At 38.6% G+C, this 23475-nt stretch overlaps 2 protein-coding genes across 10 annotated transcripts in view; one reads left to right on the top strand and one right to left on the bottom strand.

The window, feature by feature from the left end:
• Positions 1-855: 855 nt before the first annotated feature.
• LOC139759954 (uncharacterized) lies at positions 856-22333 on the bottom strand. Of its 2 annotated transcripts, none has more exons than XM_071682643.1 (4): positions 22191-22333; positions 18479-19485; positions 15730-15949; positions 856-8635 (listed from the first exon to the last, which is right to left on the bottom strand). In XM_071682643.1, exons 2-4 carry the CDS (start codon positions 19435-19437, stop codon positions 8420-8422), a joined length of 1395 nt encoding a protein of 464 aa, XP_071538744.1. In that variant the 5' UTR covers positions 19438-19485; positions 22191-22333; the 3' UTR covers positions 856-8419. The 2 variants fall into 2 exon arrangements, with proteins under 2 accessions (XP_071538744.1, XP_071538745.1); XM_071682644.1 differs by having other exon boundaries at positions 22127-22227.
• Positions 22334-22402: 69 nt separating this feature from the next.
• LOC139759952 (E3 ubiquitin-protein ligase PPP1R11) overlaps positions 22403-23475 on the top strand; it is a 54975-nt gene continuing 53902 nt past the window's right edge. For 7 of the 8 annotated variants that reach the window (XR_011715182.1, XR_011715181.1, XR_011715180.1 and 4 more), the window contains exon 1: positions 22422-22628. Coding sequence is in view for 5 of the 8 variants with exons in the window: in XM_071682633.1 (XP_071538734.1) it covers positions 22542-22628 (87 nt within the window). In the remaining 3 variants the exon portion in view is untranslated. Of the gene's footprint in view, positions 22629-23475 lie in introns of all 8 variants that reach the window. The other variant, XM_071682631.1, reaches the window with a different exon arrangement.

Below are 23475 nucleotides of genomic sequence, written 5' to 3'. Positions count from 1 at the left end.
TAGGTGGTAGTTGATAGGCAGCCACTGTGGTATATTACCATTATTACCTGCCTGGGTGATTATCAGGAGGGTTAGTGACAACTGCAGAGTGAGCTAGCATATCAGTGGTTGTCAAGTTACACTCCTCTGACCTAGGTAGCTGTCTTTTCTTTCTGCCTCACGCACATGTGGACTGCTGGCATTCTGGTCGCAAGCATACATTCTTTCCTTGTCACACATAGTACTTGACTCGCACAATTCATTCTTTGTAACTAGATTTTTGTGTGGTGAGTGCTACATGCTAACCCTGCCTTTTGGCAAAATGGTAGGAAACAATAGATAGTGGTAGAAGGTTGGAACATTCAGGTTTAAGCATTGGGCAAAAGTCAGAAGGAACATTCAGGCAATGCCCTATTAAGGGTGATGCACTTAAAAAGGCTAAGAAGCAGCACTAGAGTTCACCTGTTATGGGGACTCTGCCATGGCCACCCCCTTGAAAGAATTCCTGAAGGGAATGGTTGTCAGAGATATAGATAAGACATTTGAATATAAAAAGTGTCTTGTAATAAGGTGTGACAATCATTCATTTAAAGACCATATGATATGGAACCCAAAAATAACAAAGTTTATTGGGCATATCATGAAAATATGCAAATATTTTTCATGAACCACTCTTTACTATTAAAACTTTTCAGTTGATTGGTAACATTCAGATCCTGGTGCCATTGATACTATGAGGACGACAATCCCATATTAATTTAGTTGATATGCCTGAATTACTATGAATACAGAATGGCAGCAACATATGTAACTACTAAGCCATGATGTGCAGTACTAAAGAAATTGGGTTACAGATGGGATCCTGATCTATAAACATTATATCAGGAATTCTTTATTGCAGAGCATGCTACCAAATCCAAAATCAAATATTTCATTATACTGTTAACAATCATCTTCAAACTTACAAACTTCACCACAAAGTGTTTTTTTTTTGAAGGCTAATTTTATTACATTACCAAATGAGAAACAGGAAGAGATAGAAATATTCTGTGGTTTTTCAAAGCGTAGGACAAATAGAGTATCACTGATATCCTAGAACTTACATGATTATGTATAGTTTGAGACATCATCCCATATAACTTTATCATCTATAAGAATGTAAACTCAAATATAAAAATTGTACTCTGATTTCAGTGAACATGACAGTTCAAAATTTAAATATACTGAATGCACCACCTACCTTAATAGGAAAGCAAAGTGCAGCAGTGTAGATACTAACATCCTCACTGCATTCCATTGACAAAGAAAAGAAAAAACGAGTTTGTCTGACAACATAACTTTAGGTAAAACATAACATAAAAATCAGTAGACATCAAAGGGGAATTTTTTTACATTTTTTATTAGAGAAAAAGAAAACTGCTGAAATATCAGTCAGAACACATTGTCCCCTAGAAAAACATCTAAGTCTCTGAAAGCACAGCAAATGAATTTATTGGTGGAAAGTTTTACTGAAAAAAAAACCTTTCCCAAGAGACCATAGTACAGCAGTCACTTACTGATGATACTGTATACATTTCATATTCTCCATAACTTCACCATTATCCTGAAGTTGTATTCATTTTCAAACTGCAATAATCCATGTCATCTCTTATCTCATATTTACTCTATCACTATGAAACAAATATATCTCAAGCAAAATCTTTTTCTTCAAATTAAAGCACTTTAACAACTATGTTCCAGTTACTGTCTAATAAATGCAAATTTTAATGACAATCCTTATGAATGCTGGTAAAATAAACTGATGCATACTTTATGAGACATGAACGGATATAAAAGCATAGTTTGTGAAATATATGAATACAGCAGATCTCTTAACTGTGTTCAATGGGAGTGATGAAAAAATGCATTTACTCTATCCACCATAGCCCCATCTTCCAGTCTAAAATACAGAGTGCATTTCCGATGTTTGCTTCAAGTAGTTGTGAAATAATATGTGCACACCACTTTCATACTTCCACCAATTATTAGTGAATCCTGTGGAATATCCCCTTGGCACTAAGAAAGAATACTACCGATGTAACCCATGCATGTCATATGAGGTAATTAATGGGGATGCAGTAAATGGCATGAATCATTTTTCCTTATGTATTATCACATAATAGTATGACTGTCCCATTGATGTAAGACATGGTTATAACAGAATGTGTAGAAGGGTAGAGGTGTCAGAAATGAAATGTTTGAAGAGAATTCCTGGTGTGAGGTGGGCTAAGTAATACAAGGGTAAGGTGTGGCAATAGGAATGTGGTGGATAAAGCTGAAGAGGATGTACTGAAATGGTTTGGACATAAGGAGAGAGTGAGTGAAAAAGAGGTTGACAAAGAGGATATATGTGTCGGATTTGGAGGGGAAAAGGAGGAGGACGACCCCAAACTGTAGATGGAAGGATGGAGTGAAAAATATTTTGAGTGGTCAGGATCTGAACATGCAGTAAGGTGAAAGGTGTGCATGGGATAGAATGAATAGGATAATGTGTATACATGGATAAACATGCTATCAGTGGACTGAACCAGGTCATGTTAAGTAGCCATGGGGAAACCATGGAAAGGTCTGGTTGTAGATAAAGGGTTGCAGTTTCTGTGCACTGCACATGAAAGCTAGAGAATGGATAAGAGCAAATTTTTTTTTTTTTTTAATGGCAGACAAGTATAAAAAAAAAAAATTATTCTCTTGTAAAAATAGTAAGTAAGAGTATTAGTGAAAGAGAAGAGAGAGTCATTTGGACGATTTTTGCAGGGAAAAAATGCAATTGAGTGGGAGAAGTATAAAAGAAAGAGACAGGAGGTCAAGAGAAAGGTGTAAGAGGTGAAAAAAAGGGCAAATGAGAGTTGGGGTGAGAGACTATCAGTAAATTTTAGGGAGAATAAAAAGATGTTCTGGAAGGAGGTAAATAGGGTGCATAAGACAAGGGAGCAAATGGGAACTTCAGTGAAGGGCGTAAATGGGGAGGTGATAACAAGTAGTGGTGATGTGAGAAGGAGATGGAATGAGTATTTTGAAGGTTTGTTGAATGTGTCTGATGACAGAGTGGCAGATATAGGGTGTTTGGGTCGAGGTGGTGTGCAAAGTGAGAGGGTTAGGGAAAATGATTTGGTAAACAGAGAAGAGGTAGTAAAAGCTTTGCGGAAGATGAAAGCCGGCAAGGCAGCAGGTTTGGATGGTATTGCAGTGGAATTTATTAAAAAAGGGGGTGACTGTATTGTTGACTGGTTGGTAAGGTTATTTAATGTATGTATGACTCATGGTGAGGTGCCTGAGGATTGGCGGAATGCGTGCATAGTGCCATTGTACAAAGGCAAAGGGGATAAGAGTGAGTGCTCAAATTACAGAGGTATAAGTTTGTTGAGTATTCCTGGTAAATTATATGGGAGGGTATTGATTGAGAGGGTGAAGGCATGTACAGAGCATCAGATTGGGGAAGAGCAGTGTGGTTTCAGAAGTGGTAGAGGATGTGTGGATCAGGTGTTTGCTTTGAAGAATGTATGTGAGAAATACTTAGAAAAGCAAATGGATTTGTATGTAGCATTTATGGATCTGGAGAAGGCATATGATAGAGTTGATAGAGATGCTCTGTGGAAGGTATTAAGAATATATGGTGTGGGAGGCAAGTTGTTAGAAGCAGTGAAAAGTTTTTATCGAGGATGTAAGGCATGTGTACGTGTAGGAAGAGAGGAAAGTGATTGGTTCTCAGTGAATGTAGGTTTGCGGCAGGGGTGTGTGATGTCTCCATGGTTGTTTAATTTGTTTATGGATGGGGTTGTTAGGGAGGTAAATGCAAGAGTTTTGGAAAGAGGGGCAAGTATGAAGTCTGTTGGGGATGAGAGAGCTTGGGAAGTGAGTCAGTTGTTGTTCGCTGATGATACAGCGCTGGTGGCGGATTCATGTGAGAAACTGCAGAAGCTGGTGACGGAGTTTGGTAAAGTGTGTGGAAGAAGAAAGTTAAGAGTAAATGTGAATAAGAGCAAGGTTATTAGGTACAGTAGGGTTGAGGGTCAAGTCAATTGGGAGGTGAGTTTGAATGGAGAAAAACTGGAGGAAGTGAAGTGTTTTAGATATCTGGGAGTGGATCTGTCAGCGGATGGAACCATGGAAGCGGAAGTGGATCATAGGGTGGGGGAGGGGGCGAAAATTTTGGGAGCCTTGAAAAATGTGTGGAAGTCGAGAACATTATCCCGGAAAGCAAAAATGGGTATGTTTGAAGGAATAGTGGTTCCAACAATGTTGTATGGTTGCGAGGCGTGGGCTATGGATAGAGTTGTGCGCAGGAGGATGGATGTGCTGGAAATGAGATGTTTGAGGACAATGTGTGGTGTGAGGTGGTTTGATCGAGTAAGTAACGTAAGGGTAAGAGAGATGTGTGGAAATAAAAAGAGCGTGGTTGAGAGAGCAGAAGAGGGTGTTTTGAAATGGTTTGGGCACATGGAGAGAATGAGTGAGGAAAGATTGACCAAGAGGATATATGTGTCGGAGGTGGAGGGAACGAGGAGAAGAGGGAGACCAAATTGGAGGTGGAAAGATGGAGTGAAAAGGATTTTGTGTGATCGGGGCCTGAGCATGCAGGAGGGTGAAAGGAGGGCAAGAAATAGAGTGAATTGGAGCGATGTGGTATACAGGGGTTGACGTGCTGTCGGTGGATTGAATCAAGGCATGTGAAGCGTCCGGGGTAAACCATGGAAAGCTGTGTAGGTATGTATATTTGCGTGTGTGGACGTGTGTATGTACATGTGTATGGGGGGGGGGGGGCCATTTCTTTCGTCTGTTTCCTTGCGCTACCTCGCAAACGCGGGAGACAGCGACAAAGTATATAAAAAAAAAAAAAAAAAAATAGTAAGTGAAGATTGAGCCTTATGAGGATTCTGCTTTACAGGCTTAAGTTGGGGTGTCTGAATAAGCATGGTTGTAACCACAACAAAAAGAAGGGAGTGACTGAAAAAGTATGGTTGTAACCAGGACAAAAAGAATGGAGAGATAAATGCTATATCTGATGAAAGAAACTTGGGCATTCCAGGCTTCCATCAAAGTTAAAGGGTAGGGGTTGAAGTAGCTTAGAAATGCTCAGAGAGTAAAGTCAGGTTAGTGAGAGTACAAATGTGGGACTGTGATAAGAGAGCAAGAAGCGAGTCTAAGATTGATATTGGTTAGAATAAAAGTAGACTATGAGAAGTGAGCGTTTGTATGTATACTTAAGTAATGAGAATGCAGAAGAAATGCATTCTGAGGAGAGATAAACATATATATCGGAAGTTTTGATGCAAGGATCAAATCTTTGTACTAGGTAAGGTGAATGCAAGCAAGAGTCATGTCGCAATTAAGAACATAAGTTGAAGGGTATGGCATTCCCAGTGAGAATTAAAATGGTAAAAGCTTGTTGAGTCATGTGCTGCATGAGGAAAAGTGATCAGAAATGTGGTTCAAGAAAAAGAGCATTCATATGCATATATGGGGAAGTAGGGTTGGATATCAGCCAAACTTAATGGATTTTGTTGTGTAATACTGAAAGAAAGGAGAGGCTGACAGATATGAATTTGCTAAGAAGGGTGGCAGGTTGAATGTCTGACTATTTCTTAGTAGAAAAGAGTCTGTGGTGGGTTTAGGAAGAGATAAAATATATGTGAAAGTAGAGAAAAAGTGCAGATTTGTGATGAAGTAGAGTATTGATTAACTTTGGGCAATTACGAGAATGGCTTGGAAGAAAGTGAACAGTGAGAGAACAAGGGAACAAATGAAGTAACAGTAACGAGATTGGATGGGAAAGTGGTATATATATATATATATATATATATATATATGGCAAAAGGTGAGGTGCTTTAAGAACTGACAGAGTGCATGTACAATGCCTTGTACAAAGTCATGGGAGAAAACAATGAAAGTCCAAATTACAGAAGCACAAGTTTGTTGATTATACCTGGCAAAGCATACAGGAGAGTGGTAGTGGAAGGGGTGATGTTATGAACAGTGCAGCTGATTAAGGAGGAGCAATAAGGTTTAAGGAGAGGTAGGTGTGTGTGTGACAAATACTTGAAGAAAGAGTGACTTGCACATGGCATTACGGATCTGGAAAAACACGATAGGGATGATCGAGATACATTATGGAAGGTGCTTCAGATACACAGAGTAAATGTAAATTTACAAAATGCAGAGGGATTTTACCATGAGAGTAGGACATGCATGTGCATCAAACGGGATGGTGGGTAGTTCCTGGTGGAGTCTTTGTCATGGATTTGTGAAATCACCAATGCTGTATAATCTGTTCATGGATGGGGTAGTAGGGATGGGACATAGGTGAATCATTTTCTGTTTGCAGACAACAAGGTCTCTGATGGCAAACTCTAAAGAGAAACTTAAGAAGCTCATGACAAAGTTTGGGGGAGTTTAGAAATGAAAAATTTTAAGTTAATGTAAATAAAAGTATGGTCATGATTTCCAGCAGAGAGAGAGAGATACGAGGATGAATCAAGCATAAGTTTAAATGGAGAGGAGTAAGGGTGCTCTTGATACCTTACAGTGGATATGGTAGTGAACAGAAACATAGTGACTGAATTTAGTCACAAAATGAGAGAGGAGTTATGGTCTTGGGTGAGTTAAGGAGTGTATGGAAGATCCACATCAGTTGGGGAAAAGATGGTTATGCATGATGGTAAAGTCCATAGTCCCGACGGTGTTGTATGGACATGAGTCTTGGGCCTTGAATATAAAAGAAAGGAAAAGAGTGGGTATGCTGGTAATGAAATGCTTCAGGACAATATGTGACAAGCTGGCTTGATCATATTCAAAATGAAACTGTCAGAGAAAGGTGTGGCAGTAAATGTACTATGATCAAGAGAGTTGAAAAGGGCATGCTAGAATGGTTCAGCCACATGGAAAGATTGAAAAAGAGTACTTAATCTTTATGTCAGAAGTAGAAGGTGCTAGATGTAGGGGAACACTGCATACAAGATGCAAGACTGGAGTAAAAGAGGTTTTGGGGAAACAGGGTCCCACACTTTCAGAAGGATAAGAAGCATACATCAAACAGAATAAGTTGGAGCCATTTGGTATACATGGGTCAACATATTAACAATGAGCTGAACTGGGTCATATGAAGCGGCTAAGATAAACCATAGCTTAGTCTGTGGAGTTTGTCTTTGGATAGGAGTCTCTGGTTTTAGTTACTAATTTCAGGACAAATGTAGACTGGGTGTATGAGGCCATATTCCTTTGTTCCTGATATGACATGCTAAAGCAAGTATGACAGGTAAAAAAAAAAAGAAAAAAAAAGAAAAAAAAAATTAAAGGTCACTGGGCTGAAAATGATATATTTGCTTATCATACCTTCCATGTCATCACTGCTCAGCCAGTGGAAATAGCACTGAATGATATTCAATATACTTTCCTTTCATACCTGGTCATTGTTTCCTGCCTTTGCAAAGTAGCTTCAGAAACAGACAACTGAGCCTTTGAGGAAACATCCTTGTTTGACTTCTTCCTTCTGGAAGGGAATAATACTTGAGAGGATTTCAAGCCTCCCACTCCTGCCCATCTTAGTTGCCTTCTAAGACTGCAGGAGATACATGGGTAGTGTTCTTTCTTCTCTATCCTTTACCCTCTTACATATTTATTATAGTTATATATATATATATATATATATATATATATATATATCTTTTCTTTTCGTTCATACTATTCACCATTTCCCGCATTATATATATATAATTCACCCAAAAAAAAAAAATCTAAATCTCCTTTGATGGCACTGGTCATATTCTTTTCTTATATGTCCCTTTTTACTAAACCAAATACAAAAAGCCTATCAGGATTACTCTATTTGAAGACTGAAAGAGATGGCCAGTAAAACTGGAGGCCAGAGATTACTTGTATCAAGTGTGAACACAATCCTACAGCGTGCTACTTGCTTAGATGTGCACAGAGCTTATCCCTCCCCTATCTTGGGGGCCTAAGCAGGCAAACCTTTCCTCTAATGACAAAAGCCATTCTACTCAGTTGAGGTACATAGTGCAAATAATATGCAAACATACCCATAGAAAAAGCTGCGCAGTGTCCTTGAGAGATAAATCATTAATGTTTCCAAGTATTATAATCTCATATTTAATTTTTGCCATTCAGAGAATCAGTATAGGCTGTAATTTGAACAAATTCATCATTTAGATTGGCAGTTAAGAGACCTCTTTGTGAAAAAAATACCATGTACAAGAAATACAAAAGCATTAAACATAGAAAATATACAAATAATTCTCCAGATAATTATTTCTGGCCTTTCTCGTTTCACAACATTCCATGGATGCTGAATGCATTAAAAAGCTTACTAATTATGATCACAATAAGAAATTTGGTGTAATCCATGGGATTTGAAATCTGAAGCATTATCAGAAAATTAACTATTTCTTTATAAAGTAGTTTGTGCCTCAGTTTGTGGACGTGCTGAAATCTGGTCAGAAGTTCCATTCTCAGGCACATTTTGTGTGATGTACAAGAGGTATGTAGAAATCAGAAGCAGAGCTGTGAGGAACAGAAGGATGACGGTTGACATGGTGTTGAACAGGTGGCCATATTCATAGCGAAGATACCACATCACGACCATCACACAGTACAGGAGAGGTGCCTACCAGGAGTGAAAAATCAGTTACCGGAAACTAGAACAGTACTCTAAGTTCAGCTGGCAACACCAATATCTAAGACAGTAGTTCTCTAATATTTTGAAAGCTTAGCAACTTGAAAAACAGCTATTCCACACTTTACGTGGTCTCATCCATCCCATTCTGATGTACTACTTGCATATCTGATGCATCTATTTCTTTCAACTCTCTCTTGGCCGAAGTTAAAGATTTGGGAATACTTACAACTCAGAAACTTAATTGAAGGAGATAGCACACTGATACAATAACACCGGCAGAATAAAGAATGGCATAATATCAAGAACATTTATGACGAGATAAAGCTCATGGTGAAAATGTTTAATGTATATATAAAAAAGTAAAACTGAATAATGCTGTGTTGCTTGGTAGCCAGTTACTCAATGTGAAATAAACAAGTAAGAATTCAAAAACACTTTACAAGTAAAATAATGATTTCAGAATATAAACTACCACGAAAGACTGAAAGAGCTTGAACTCTTTAGTCCACAAACATGGAGAGAAATATATAAAACACCACATGCCTGGCAACAAATAGAGGGTATAAAGAGTAGGATCCTAAACCTGAGAGCAACTCAGCAAGGTAGGTACAAAATCAATATCAATATATCAAAGATACTACCTGGAAATACAATATGAAGGCATCAACCAAAATTATATGAAAGACCAGCGAGGAAATCAGAACTTATTAATGCAACACCAGGAGAATTAAAAAATCTATAGAAACAAACAAACAAAAACAAAAAAAGGACTCATGGATGAAAACAATACTGTACCAGATGAGACTCAAATGGATAATTATGCCTGGGGAAGAAGTTGCCAAAAAAACCAGCATTTTACAACAAGCAATACATATGATAAGTAAAGGAGTGGCAGTCAAGGGAAGCAATGATACCCGTGGCAGTCACGGGAAGCAATGATACCCAACAAACAAATTAAATGGAGAGCATCATAGTATAACCCTGTCACCTTGGCAAAATCGTGTCATGGGTACTTGTAGATTAGGTACCTTGATTAATCTTTTACTGTCTCCTCTCTTCACCTATTCCTTTCAATCTGTCATGATGGTACTTCCCTGTCTCTATTGTACAGGTATCATTTTAGCCACTGCTATCATAAACTATCTGTGTGTATGTCTCAGCCCATATCAACTGGTCCTGTGGTATAGCTCTAGCTGCTGCTCCCCAGTTTCTTTTTGGAGAATGACCACATGAGGAGTGACCATCATGGTACTTCCTTCTATCCACAAATGGCAAGGCTGTGGAATTCTCATCTGTCTTTTGTATTTCCCTCAACCTACAACCATTCCACCTTAAACCCTTTCACAGCAAAAGGAAAAAAATGCCATTTTCCTCAGTGTATAAGGGAGAAAAAAAACATTTCTCATTTCTACTGTGGCATTAAAGACAGTACTTCTCCCTAATTACAAAAATGCAGAAGGAGGTGGAAGAATGCAGTGAAAAAGATTTTGAGCAATTGGGCTGGAATGTACAGAAGGGTGAGAGGCATGTAAGGAACAGAATGAACCGGAACGATGTGGTATATTGGGGTTGACATGCTGTCAATGGACTGAACCAGGGCATGTGAAACATTTGGGGTAAGCCATGGAAAGGTCTGTGGGACTTGGATGTGGATCAGGAGCTGTGGTTTTGGTGCATTACACTAGAGAGTTAGAACTGAGTGTGAATGAATATGGCCTTTTTTGTCTGTTTTCCTGGCGCAACCTCACCGAAGCAGGGGGTAGCAATGCTGTTTCCTGTGGGGCTGGGTAGTGCTAGGAATGGATGAAGGCAAGCAAGTATGAATATGTACATGTGTATGTATGTACATGTCTGTGTATGTATACATGTATGTATGTTGGGGATGAGAGAGCTTGGGAAGTGAGTCAGTTGTTGTTCGCTGATGATACAGCGCTGGTGGCTGATTCATGTGAGAAGCTGCAGAAGCTGGTGACTGAGTTTGGTTAAGTGTGTGAAAGAAGAAAGTTAAGAGTAAATGTGAATAAGAGCAAGGTTATTAGGTACAGTAGGGTTGAGGGTCAAGTCAATTGGGAGGTGAGTTTGAATGGAGAAAAACTGGAGGAAGTGAAGTGTTTTAGATATCTGGGAGTGGATCTGGCAGCGGATGGAACCATGGAAGCGGAAGTGGATCATAGGGTGGGGGAGGGGGCGAAAATTCTGGGAGCCTTGAAGAATGTGTGGAAGTCGAGAACATTATCTCGGAAAGCAAAAATGGGTATGTTTGAAGGAATAGTGGTTCCAACAATGTTGTATGGTTGCGAGGCGTGGGCTATGGATAGAGTTGTGCGCAGGAGGATGGATGTGCTGGAAATGAGATGTTTGAGGACAATGTGTGGTGTGAGGTGGTTTGATCGAGTAAGTAACGTAAGGGTAAGAGAGATGTGTGGAAATAAAAAGAGCGTGGTTGAGAGAGCAGAAGTGGGTGTTTTGAAATGGTTTGGGCACATGGAGAAAATGAGTGAGGAAAGATTGACCAAGAGGATATATGTGTCGGAGGTGGAGGGAACGAGGAGAAGAGGGAGACCAAATTGGAGGTGGAAAGATGGAGTGAAAAAGATTTTGTGTGATCGGGGCCTGAACATGCAGGAGGGTGAAAGGAGGGCAAGGAATAGAGTGAATTGGAGCGATGTGGTATACCGGGGTTGACGTGCTGTCAGTGGATTGAATTGGGGCATGTGAAGCGTCTGGGGTAAACCATGGAAACCTGTGTAGGTATGTATATTTGCGTGTGTGGACGTATGTATATACATGTGTATGGGGGTGGGTTGGGCCATTTCTTTCGTCTGTTTCCTTGCGCCACCTCGCAAACGCGGGAGACAGCGACAAAGCAAAAAAAAAAAAAAAAAAAAAATGAATTTATGTTGATATGTTTATGTATGTATATGTGCATGAATGGGTGTTTATGTATATATGTATGTGCTTGTAAGTGGACGGGCTGTTCTTCATCTGTTTCCTGTTGCTAACTCGCTGAGCAGGAAACGGCAATCAAGTATAAAAGAAAAAATATATATATCAAGCCCTTGCTTAATGACATGGATACATTCCTGGAATATCTGTTGTTAAGTAATTCCTCATTACACGAGCAGCTGAAACCCAATGTACAAGAGGGATTATGTTTAAGGTAAAAACTTTTTCATATCTGACAATTAAGCAAGAAACATAAATGAAAAAGCTTAAGATCAACTTATCATTAGATAATAGTTAATGAAAAGTCATCAGAAAATGTGGAGGCAGAATCAGATGGAGTGGCATGAGGGTTACTAGGAGGAAGAGGGAGGGACACTGGGGTTTTCTATTTTACCCCATGAATTATCCACTGCATCTGTTTCAGTTGCAGGTGAAGGAGAGACTTTCCTAACCTTTAGGAAAAGCAATCCAATGTTAGTTGTGTTGCACACCTCTTTCTCAATGAGGCTCCCTGTAGCCATGTGAAACCTATGTAAGTCTTCTGGAGAACACCAAGGCTCATTCATGGTCTAGATCCATAACATTAGCAAGAGTCACAGCTTTGTCTATTTGGTTGAATATTTCTACTAACCTCCTGCTTACAGAAGTTGTATTTGTCAGGGTAAGTTTTAGCCCTATCCTCTTGGAGTTCTTCTGCCTCCAACCATATTATTTTTCATAAGTGTCACAATTGCATGGGGTTATGTGTCACTATCAGTGTTATCTGTGTTCGAACACTAATTTGTAACTTTGCAGCAGTTAAATGTCACTATATGAGCTGTTATTACACAGGGGCTCCCATTACAATAAGATCCTGGATACCTGAACTAACTGGGATCAACCCCTTCTGTTCCTGTGAAGTTTGTAGTTAATGAGTACACAGAATTTTGCAGTATAATATTCAGGAAAACAAAGGTTTGGAAAACGAAAAATTTTTTTTCTCCAGGCCAGTATCCCACCAGCATCAAAGTTACTTTGATATTCTCTTAGAAAGACTGGGTTAAGGCCTCCCAACTCTCATCGTTTCTCAGGATTAAGACCTGTCAACCCTCAGAGTTTCTGGTTAGGAAGCACTGGCTTTCCCCAACCTTCACTAACAACTCAACCATAACATGAGTATTTACTCCTTTTGGGCCCAACTTCCACCAATCATAATGTCACAGAGATATCTGTGAAATACTCAATCCTGGCCAGCCAGGACTCAATATTTGCAAATTTCAGGCATCAAGCCAAAAGCCATCATAGCTGGTGCAGAAAAAGTTTCTTTGAGACAAGGGAAAGGTAAGCAGCATAAAAAAACAAGAAAAATTGGTTGCAGGAAACTGCCTTTGGAGGAAAATGTTATTCAATCAAAACCAAAAGTTTTCTCCTTTTTGGTTTATCCTGCAAGCATAAGGGCATGAATTACCTTCATGAGTGAGGGTCTACAGGAAAAAAGACTTTCAGACAAGAAGAATAAACTTAAAAAAAACTAAATAAATAATTTCACTGGTGATTCAGAGCCACACTGGAATCTCCCTCTCTTAAAGGATGAATTACCACAGCCACACAGGAAAGATCTACACCCCTTAAGCAATGATACCATCTGAGGAAGGTTGCAGAAGAGTGACAAAAACCCCTTTTCTTGTTCAGAACTTGTATTTTGGGGTGAAAACTGAAAATCCTTTACTGCTTGACTGAAATTTTCATTACAGCCACTTTCATTCCCAAATACTGTAAGAATTTGAAGCTATCCACAATTTTAAGAATATAACTACTGTGCATTGGTCCATAATGCGCATCAACATACTGATAATTAAAGCTGTGGTTTTCAATCCGGGAAGGGCATACACTTATTGGGGGGAGGGGATTCGTAGGGATTAAAAGACTGGGTCCTGAAAATACGAATCTTTTGAGTTTATATATAAATGACAAATGGACACAAAACATATGGCCGGCAGAAAATGAAAATCCTCTATGCCTCCTGAAAACCTTAGAGATCTTCTCTAAATTGAAGCTGCTGACATACCCTGTTAAATAAGCTATCCATGAGTGACATCAGTAAACATTCAAGCAATCAGTAAACTGTAGACAATGTATGCTTCACCTGCCACCTACTCATATGGTAATATCAAGTGATTACCATATTTTCTTGGTGTTCTGAAAAATATACTTAAGCTACCCAGACTGGCCATGACACACTATCAAGTCAGAAGACACATGTAAATGTACAACTTAACAAAACAGATTTCACTTGAAATATATGGCCTCATTCGCTCACATCCATTCTCCAGCTCTCGTGTAATGCAGAAAAACCACAGCCCCCTATCCATAACAAGGCTTCATAGACCTTTCTGTGATTTCCCTGGTTTAGGTCACTGACAGCATGTTAACACAGCACACAACAACATTAAGACTAAAATACCTTGAAAAATGCACATCTTTGCCTTCCAGATAGTGATCTGTCTTTCCACACATTCCTCAATGGTTTCAGGACCTTTGCCCCTTCCCCAACCTATGACTACTATGTCCACTACCAGGTACCTAAAATGCTTAATTTTCTCCAAGTTCTCTCCATTCAAACTTACGTCCTAATAGAACTAAATACTTATGCATTTATTCATATTTATTCTCAGCTTCGTCCTTTCACATACTCCCAAACTCAGACACTAGCTTCTGCATTTTCTCACACGAATATGCAATCAGCACTATGTCATCTGCAAACAACAAATGACTCACCTTCCCCCAGCCCACCTACAAAAGACAGCATACTTGCCTTTCTTTTCAAGATCCATGCATTTACCTCCCTTACCATCCCATCCATAAAAAGATTAAACAACCATAGTGACATCACACACCCCAGGAACCACTCACTCTCCTCCCTACCTACTGAACACACTTCTTACTCTCTTGATAAAAATTCCTTGCTGCTTCTACTAGCTTTCTGTCTACACCAGATATTTGTAACACCTTCCACAAAGCACATCTATCAACCCTACCATATGCTTTTACCAAATCCATACATGCAACATACAAATCCTGTGTCTGTATGAATATCTCACACTCACTCCTCAGAGCAAACACCTCATCCATTCATCCTTTACCACTCCAGATATCACACTGTCCCTCCTCAATCTGATGCTTATTTACACTACCCTCTTCTCACCCACATCATTTACTCTTTCCCGAAAGCCTCAACAAATCTTCACCCTTTACTCCACCAGGTAATTATCCAGCATCCCACCAGCTGCCCCTCTCATAACATTTACATCCAATGATCTCTTTTGTATGTCTATCAATCAATATACAATCCAATACCCCCTGCTTACCATCTTTCTTACTCCATATATACTTATGTATGACCTCTTTTTAAACCATATATTCCCAATCTCCAGTCCTTTTCAGCACACAACTCATCAAGCTATTTACCATTTCCATTTACTTTCCTGAATAACCAATGCCCCCAACATACCTTCAACTACCACATTACCCACTTTTGCATTCAAATAATCCATCACTAATACTCAATCTCTCACTTCTAAACTGCTGACATACTCACCCAGCTCCTCCCAAAACACTTGCCACTCTTCATCAGTCTTCTCAAGGCCAGGTACATAAGCACTAATATTCACCCCTCTCATAATCCACTTTCATTTTATCCACAACAGGTAAATGCGGACATCATAGATAAGTGTAAGTTGTATGAGTGTAGAATGACGAACCCTTCCTGTTCAGTACAAATGCATAATTATATATAGGTAATTACAGAAACACACAAACATGGGTTTTTACGGTGTAGCAGTTTGCACTGCTGACCATGAATTATGTACTGGTCTACCCAGGTTCTGAGTTCTGGGTGTGGCAATCGGCTAACAGGTTACCCAGCTGTTCATCCTCCTCTCAGGGCTGGTCTATGCATGGGTACCTGGCTTAGGCTGGGAAGTGTGTGAGAGTATATACATAAGAATAAAAACATAAGAGCATATACAGGGTTAAGATAGGGGAAAAAAAATCACAAAGACAGGACTGTTTCTACAAGTGAGGGAGATAGTAGCACATGGAGGGGTCCATAAATGAAACTCTCTCAACTATAACAGTACTTGCTTCATAATACTTACCAAAAGTCCTGAAACATAGGCATCATCTTCATCTTGTGCTGCTAATTCTGACTGCCCATTGGTTCTGTTTGTATGCTGTGGTTGTGATACATGACAATGTACCACACAGTTATCAAACAAGCCATATTGTGCAAGAGTTGAAGTATCCTGACTCAACAGCTGACCATTGAATATAAGCCGAATGCATCGATTTGCATCCATTTCTATGGAGAAGTGTTGTCTGTAATAAAAATAAACACACCAACTGATAGTTCACATCCAAAAACCACAAATATAAATGCTAAATAATTTACACAAAAAAACATTTCAGGTTTATAAAACAATAAAAGTCTGCTGTTTCACAGCATGTATAGAAGTCCTAATCAAATGAAAGAACTTTATGTGCCTCAACAGAAAACACTTCTAAGTGCATAAAAGGTTGACAAAATCCACTGTAAGAACTCTATCTGCACAGACAGACAATTATGTCCAAAGAAAATGCATTCGTTCTATGATCAAGTCAACTCTCAACTTCCTAAGAAGGAAAAATTGTCAGTTATTCTGTCTTTTAGTTTATTAAACCTAATTACCCAGTTAACAACAAATTGAAAGCTCCTTCAAAATCTCTAACAGAAAATAACATCTTTATTTATGCTAATAATTGGCAATGATTACCCAATTTTCCCTGACCACAGGAAACAACTATTATGTCTGGCTATTACTTAACCATATATACGTATTGGGTGGATCAAGTACATACAGGTTCTGAGGTAACTCATATACATCCCTAACTTATTTTCAATGTCTTTATCCTTTTCACTGTTCTCATTCCCATGTGAAGATTCTTTCACAGACTGCTCTGGTCATCATAAGGGGACCTAATGTATCAACCTCATATAAAACCCACATGTTGATTCCACCAATTATCAATAAACACTACCATTATTTACCAGCCATAGCTGTAAAAAAAAAAAATAAGGCACCTCAGTCACCAACAGATCTTCACACATGGTGTATTTATACTTGGCATGATGAAACTCATATGTGCCCAAATGTAAAATACATGAGACACCTCAGTCACCCACAGATCTTTATATAAGGTGTATTTACACTTTCTTGGGCATGATGAAAGTCATATGTACCCAAATATGATACATGCAATACATAGAGGAACTGATGACTATCAGAGGCAGATGAAAGTTTGTACCTGTACAGGTGTATATTTTACTTTTCAAATGAAGCAAAACAGGAAGAGAAATATGTGTTTGCTGAAGGCAAAACTGTTATGAGTAGAATATTTCTAGGCATTTATTAAGAGGCATTTCTTTCCTGCCTCTTTCTCTGTAATATCTATATTTCCCTATACTCAACTAGAACATTCCTAATTTCTGTTATCAATGAACCTACACCTGGGTTTCTTATACTTGTTGTTATTCTTCCTTTTTCAAATTATTTAATGTATTTCATATGGACTTACCATTAGGTAGTAATAGTTGATGGGAATCCGATGGCCTGGGAAATATATTACCAGTACTACCCACCTGAGTATCAGGGGGGTTAGTAACAGCCACTTAGTGAGCCAGCACTTTAGTAGTTGTCAAGTTGCACTCCTCTGATCCAAGTACCTGTCTTTTCTTTCTATCTCACCCACACCTGACTACTGGCATAATGTCCACAAACATACAATCTCTCCTTGTATGTAACACTTAACTCACACAGCTCATTCTTAATTACTCAAGATTTTCCTGCAGTGAACACTATGTGTTAGCCCTGCCTTTTGGCAAAATGGTAGGAGGGACTGACAGAAGTATTAGGCAGGAACATTTAGGTGGGAGCATTAGGTAGGAACATTAAGTAGAAGTAGTTGGTAAGAACATTAGGCAGGCGCATTAGGTAGAAGTCAGTGGGAACAATAGGTAGGAGGCTCTACAAACACTGCTAGAGTTGCCCTCTGCCAGTGGACGGGTAAGGGTGAGGCACTAAAGACTAAGAAGTGGCCCTCGAGTTCACTAGTTTTGGAGACTCTTTAGCTGTGGCCACCCCCATGAGGGAGTTCCAAGTGGAACAGGCATCAGAGATATAGATAAGTAGATAGATAGATTACCATTACTTACAAAGTTATATCAGATTTCTGTCTGATGCACTAAACTTTCATACAAATCTATTTTAATTAGGTATCCTACTCATTCATTCACATCATTTAGTACAACTGATTTTACCCTGAATTTAGCTCAACTCTTATATCAATTTCTTTCCAAAATGCATACATCATACTAACTTATCTCAACTATCAATAATTAATATATCTTGTTCAGACAAATACAATACAATAAATCCTCTATCACTACAAAATCAATAACAATGTAAATAAGAATGGCGACATAAAATATCCCCTTTTGAACCTAAAGTCAACATCAAACAAGACATTCACTTACCTATCACTTACAGAAGTTCTACTTTAACTAGCAATTCATCCTCACCTTTAATGACTTTCTTTACAACCTTACCAGAAGTGAACATCTGATTACGCAGTTACTCAGTAACTGGTAAGGAGGTATCTTCTGGGAGAGAAGGGGTTAACCAGTAAAGACTAGCAATGACAAAAATCTTCAGTTATGAGCATTTTCTCATGTCCATTAGTGTAGTATGACCCACCTACATAAGTGTCTCTTTATCATAGTTTCATATCAATATAAATTCATTCATCATCAAAGGTTAAGTGAAATAATATTGTCTGACTGATCAATTATGTGTAAACATATATCCTTACCTTTTAAAGCTTCCAACTTGCTCAGTGAGTTGAGCAAATACATATCTCTGTGTTTCATCTAAGAATTTCAGACGAATCTTAATGCTTCCAGGTGGCCTTTCTTGTTCCTCATTCTCCTTTACAGATGATGCTGGATCTGACACTAAGGAAGAAGAAAAATTTTCTCTGGTTTTTGTAATGTGACTACATTCCTCATCTAAATGAGCACCATCAGAAGTTTCAATGGTTCTGTCTTCTGCAGAATTCTTTGTATCTCTTACTCCTAAAGGTTCAGATAAAACAGACTGTTCAGAATGAGTCTCTGCACAACTAGTGGTTTCACCCATAGATATAAACTGTTGTAATCGTCGTTTTCTGACTTCCATTTCAGGCAAGTCATCTCCAACCTTCTCTGAAGGTGATACATGGGACGGAATTGAAGATTCATTGGGCTGGTTTGTTGTGTGGCTTTCACCAGAGGTTAGGTCTTCACTAAGACACTGTAACACATCAGGCTGGCCTGAGTGTATATCTGGTGGTATGGTGTTACTGTCTTTTTCATTACTGCTCTGTAATGAGTTTCTACTAACTTCCTCTGGTTGTGGTAAGCTCATATCATATGCTTCTCTAGTCTGACACTCATTTGCCACTTCTCCAACAGACCTCTGTCTCACTTCCATTTCTGATTCTTCAGTGACATCTAAGTTTCCATTTTCTTTCACTTGAGAAACTGACCCTATAGAAGTCGCTTCTCCCTCTCGTACACTATTTCCTTGTGTCTCTCTAAGATTCTGGTCACTTTGACTACGTGTCTGATCCCCCTCCCCATTATTTTCACTCTGAAATACTACAACTGCAGTAGCTATCAAAGGCTGTTCTCTCACATTTGTGGACAACCATGCTATTGCTATAATAAGTGAGACAATGATAATCACAAGAATGGCATTCAATGTATCATGTATCCCTTCATAGCTTATCATTGTACTACACTGTACTGCCTTGTGCTGACTTCACTCTGGCCTAAAGTCCTGAAAAATTGAAAGAATGGTACAATTACAAAATAAAGTATAACTAAAACTATAATAAAGTACTATTTAGATATTTTCTAAATGAAAAACATTTTTTATTGTTTTCATGATTATACTTAGTCGCTGTCCGCCGCGTTAGAATGGTAGCGCAAGAAAACAGATAAAAGAATGGCCCAACCAACCCACATACACATGTACATACATAAACGCCCACACATGCACATATACATACCTATACTTTTCAACATATGCATACATATATATACAGAGACATATACATATATAGACATGTACATATTCACACTTGCTGCCTTCATCCATTCCCATCACCACCCCACCCCACATGAAATGTCACCCCTTCCCCTACGCGCGCACAAGGTAGTGCTAGGAAAAGATAACAAAGGCCACATTCGTTCACAATCAGTCGCTTGCTGTCATGTGTAACGCACCGAAACCACTGCTCCCTTTCCACTTCCAGGCCCCACAAAACTTTCCATGGTTTACCCCAGACACTTCACATGACCTGGTTCAATCCACTGACAGCATGTCGACCCTAGTATACCACATCATTCCAATTCACTCTATTCCTTGCACGCCTTTCACCCTCCTGGATGTTCAGGCCCCGCTCACTCAAAATCTTTTTCACTCCATCCTTCCACCTCCAATTTGGTCTCCCGCTTCTCCTTGTTCCCTCCACCTCTGACACATATATACTCTTTGACAATTTTTCCTCACTCAATCTCTCCATGTGATCAAACCATTTCAATAAACCCTTTTCTACTCTCTCAACCACACTCTTTTTATTACCAAACATCTCTTACCCATTCATTACTTACTCAATCAAACCACCTCACACCACATATTGTCCTCAAACATTTCATTTCCAACACATCCACCCTCCTCTGCACAACCCTATCTATAGCCCATGCCTCACAACCATATAACATTGCTGGAACCACTATTCCTTCATACATACCCATTTTTGCTCTCCCAGATAACGTTCTCACCTTTCACACATTCTTCGATGCTCCCAGAACCTTTGCCCCTTCCCCACCCTATGACTCACTTCTGCTTCCATGGTTCCATCCACTGCTGAATCCACTCCCAGATATCTAAAACACTTCCCTCCCTCCAGTTTTTATCCATTCAAACTTATCTCCCACTTAAGTTGTCCCATAACCCTACTGAACCTAACAAACTTGCTCTTATTCACATTTACTCTCAGCTTTCTTCTTTCACAGACTTTTCCAAACTCAGTCACCTACTTCTGCAGTCACCAACTTCTGCAGTATCTCACCCAATCAGCCACCAGTACTGTATCATCAGAAAACAACTGACTTCCCAAGCCCTCTCATCCACAACAGACTGCATACTTGCCCCTCTCCAAAACTCATGCATTCACCTTCTTAACAAACAGTCCATGAACAAATTAAACAACCATAGAGACATCACACACCCCAGCAGCAAACTGACATTCACTGGGAACCAATCATTTTCCTCTCTTCCTACTTGTACACGTGCCTTACATCCTTGATAAAAACTTTTAACCGCTTCCAGAAACTTACCTCCCACACCACATACTCTTAATACCTTCCACAGAGCATCTTTATCAATTCTATCATATGCCTTCTCCAGATCCATAAATGCTACGTACAAATCCATCTGTTTTTCAAAGTATTTTTCACATATATTCTTCAAAGCAAACACCTGATCCACATACACTTTAATGATCTAAGAATTCTGCAGCATAACAAACATAAAATACAATAGAAACAGAGGTTGAATAACAAATAGCAAAGAATGATTAAGAACAGTACAACAATTAATCTAATTCAATGCTAGTAGTATACCAGTATTTTATCATATAACTGGCCACATTTCATCTACAAACTGATTTTCATCAGTTCTGCTTTTATACATGTTATCTATTATTACTTTATCTAATCCTATGCTTCCCAACATACATAAAAATCTTACTCTCATTATTTAAAATATCATAAAACAGAATAAAATTCTAATCACACTCCACGACTCTATTCTCCAAACATTATCAATACAAAAAAATTAACCTTCTAGCATTGAAGACATTGCTAAACAGGTAATATACCACTCAGTGATTGAAATGGTGCTCATACACTTAATAATCACCTCATTTCCCAATTTTCTTTTACATGAAACACATTTTCCCTCATCTTCAATGCCCCACCCCCTTGTGAAGTATTCTCAAGAAAAAAATTAATAAAAATTTCCATGGGTACTTTCAATACATTTTACTTGAAGTATTCTACACTATTGTATGAGTTTTGTCAATGTTCCTAGGTAAACAGCTGGGCGGTCTTAAACACCACTTTTACCAGTCTTGATGACTGAACAAGCGATTAAGAAGAATGATTAAGGGTCATGTATATTCATATTTGTTTGCTGTCAAATCTGAACTCAATACTCAAGGAGCGTAGGCAAGACACATACGAAGGTATCAATAAGCCTTCTATACTTCTACATAATTTCAAAGATTGTAAAATGAATTAGTGTTACATAAAACGTAAAGACATGACACTATGACACAGTATACAAAACATAGATGCAAATAGTCTAAACCTACGTGATATCAACCAATGCAAAGTATAATGCACAATCGTACCAATTGCTTTCAAAGGGCTACCATGATAAAGCATTCTGGTAGATTCATTATTCCTACTGTTTACCTGCATTTCTCTATTCTTGCGTCAGAAACACTCCATTTTTCGTTCACTGGTAAAATAACCGAAGTTAACCCATGATCCAGTAGGAAAAGATTAGTCTAATGCAAAACGTATGGATGAATGATATTTTCCAAAATCTTTGTAATTTTTAAAATAGAAATAACTGTCTACTGACCAAAAATGATAGCAATGAGAGAAAAATTATATTGACCTCATTTGCGAATGATACGTTGACGAAAGAAAACGGATCAGGTCATCAGCTGAGTTTTGTTTACCTTGAGATCACTTGTAGAAAGGTAGTATTTGGTGAGTGTGATCCCAACGTACTCAACTACTACCCTACATCATTCAGTCATGGCTACGTCAATACCTAACAATGTAACCGGATCGTCAAGCACCGTGGTGGAACCAGAATCTCCGCATTTAGGCGCAGAAGAACAGGTCAGAGTATGTGTTGATTTGTAAGGTAGGACTTAAGAATCACACTATCCTTCTCGTATCGTTATATAATTACTTAGTTGAATTCTGGTGGGAGGCATTGGTCATCTGTGGCACCAGTTTTTCGACCGAATCCCCACTGTAACTGGGGTCTAATCCGGTGACTCTGGTCATGGAAGCTCTACTGTTGTAAAGAATGACTTTCTTCCGCTTGAACGTATTCAGTCTTTTCTCAAAAGACCTTATTCATCTGGCTTCGATTACTCTAGGAGCTAGACATATACATATATCAAGTTCTCTGTAAATGATTTGATTTTCCTAATGATTAACCTTGGTCTCTTTTTGAAGATCATTTTATGGCCGTTTGTTTTGCCTATCTGAAATGAAGAAATATCTGCTCATTGATAATCTTACTTTACATTAGGAACTTTAAGTCTCAGTAATCTATTAGTCATTGGTACAATAGCGTATGTGACCGTAAAACTTGCAGTCTCTCCTCATATGTAAGATTGCTCAGACATGGCACCTGTTTGGTTGCTCTCCTGCACACTTTCGATTATATTCATATGCTCTTTTTATATGGAGACTACAGTTGATCTTCCTATATTAAAAAACATTACAATCCAGGAATATTGATATAGAGTTGGTGGAATATATCTCTGATACTCTGATAGTTGAAAATTATGTTCATGTTAGCAGTTTATTGCTTTTCTCGTATATCTCAATTTTTCTGCAATCTCCATCCTGATAATGCTGTACCTAACTTACCAGTCTTTCTGCAAAATGGGTGATTTTCAAGTAAGGTGAAAAACTTTCTCTCATATGAATTGAAAGAGCGTCATATATGATA

This window comes from Panulirus ornatus, chromosome 34 (genome assembly GCF_036320965.1).
Source record: "Panulirus ornatus isolate Po-2019 chromosome 34, ASM3632096v1, whole genome shotgun sequence".
NCBI classification, from domain to species: Eukaryota; Metazoa; Arthropoda; class Malacostraca; order Decapoda; family Palinuridae; genus Panulirus; species Panulirus ornatus.
The sequence above is the reverse complement of the archived record's forward strand: the minus strand, read 5'-3'. Positions and strand labels throughout refer to the sequence as shown.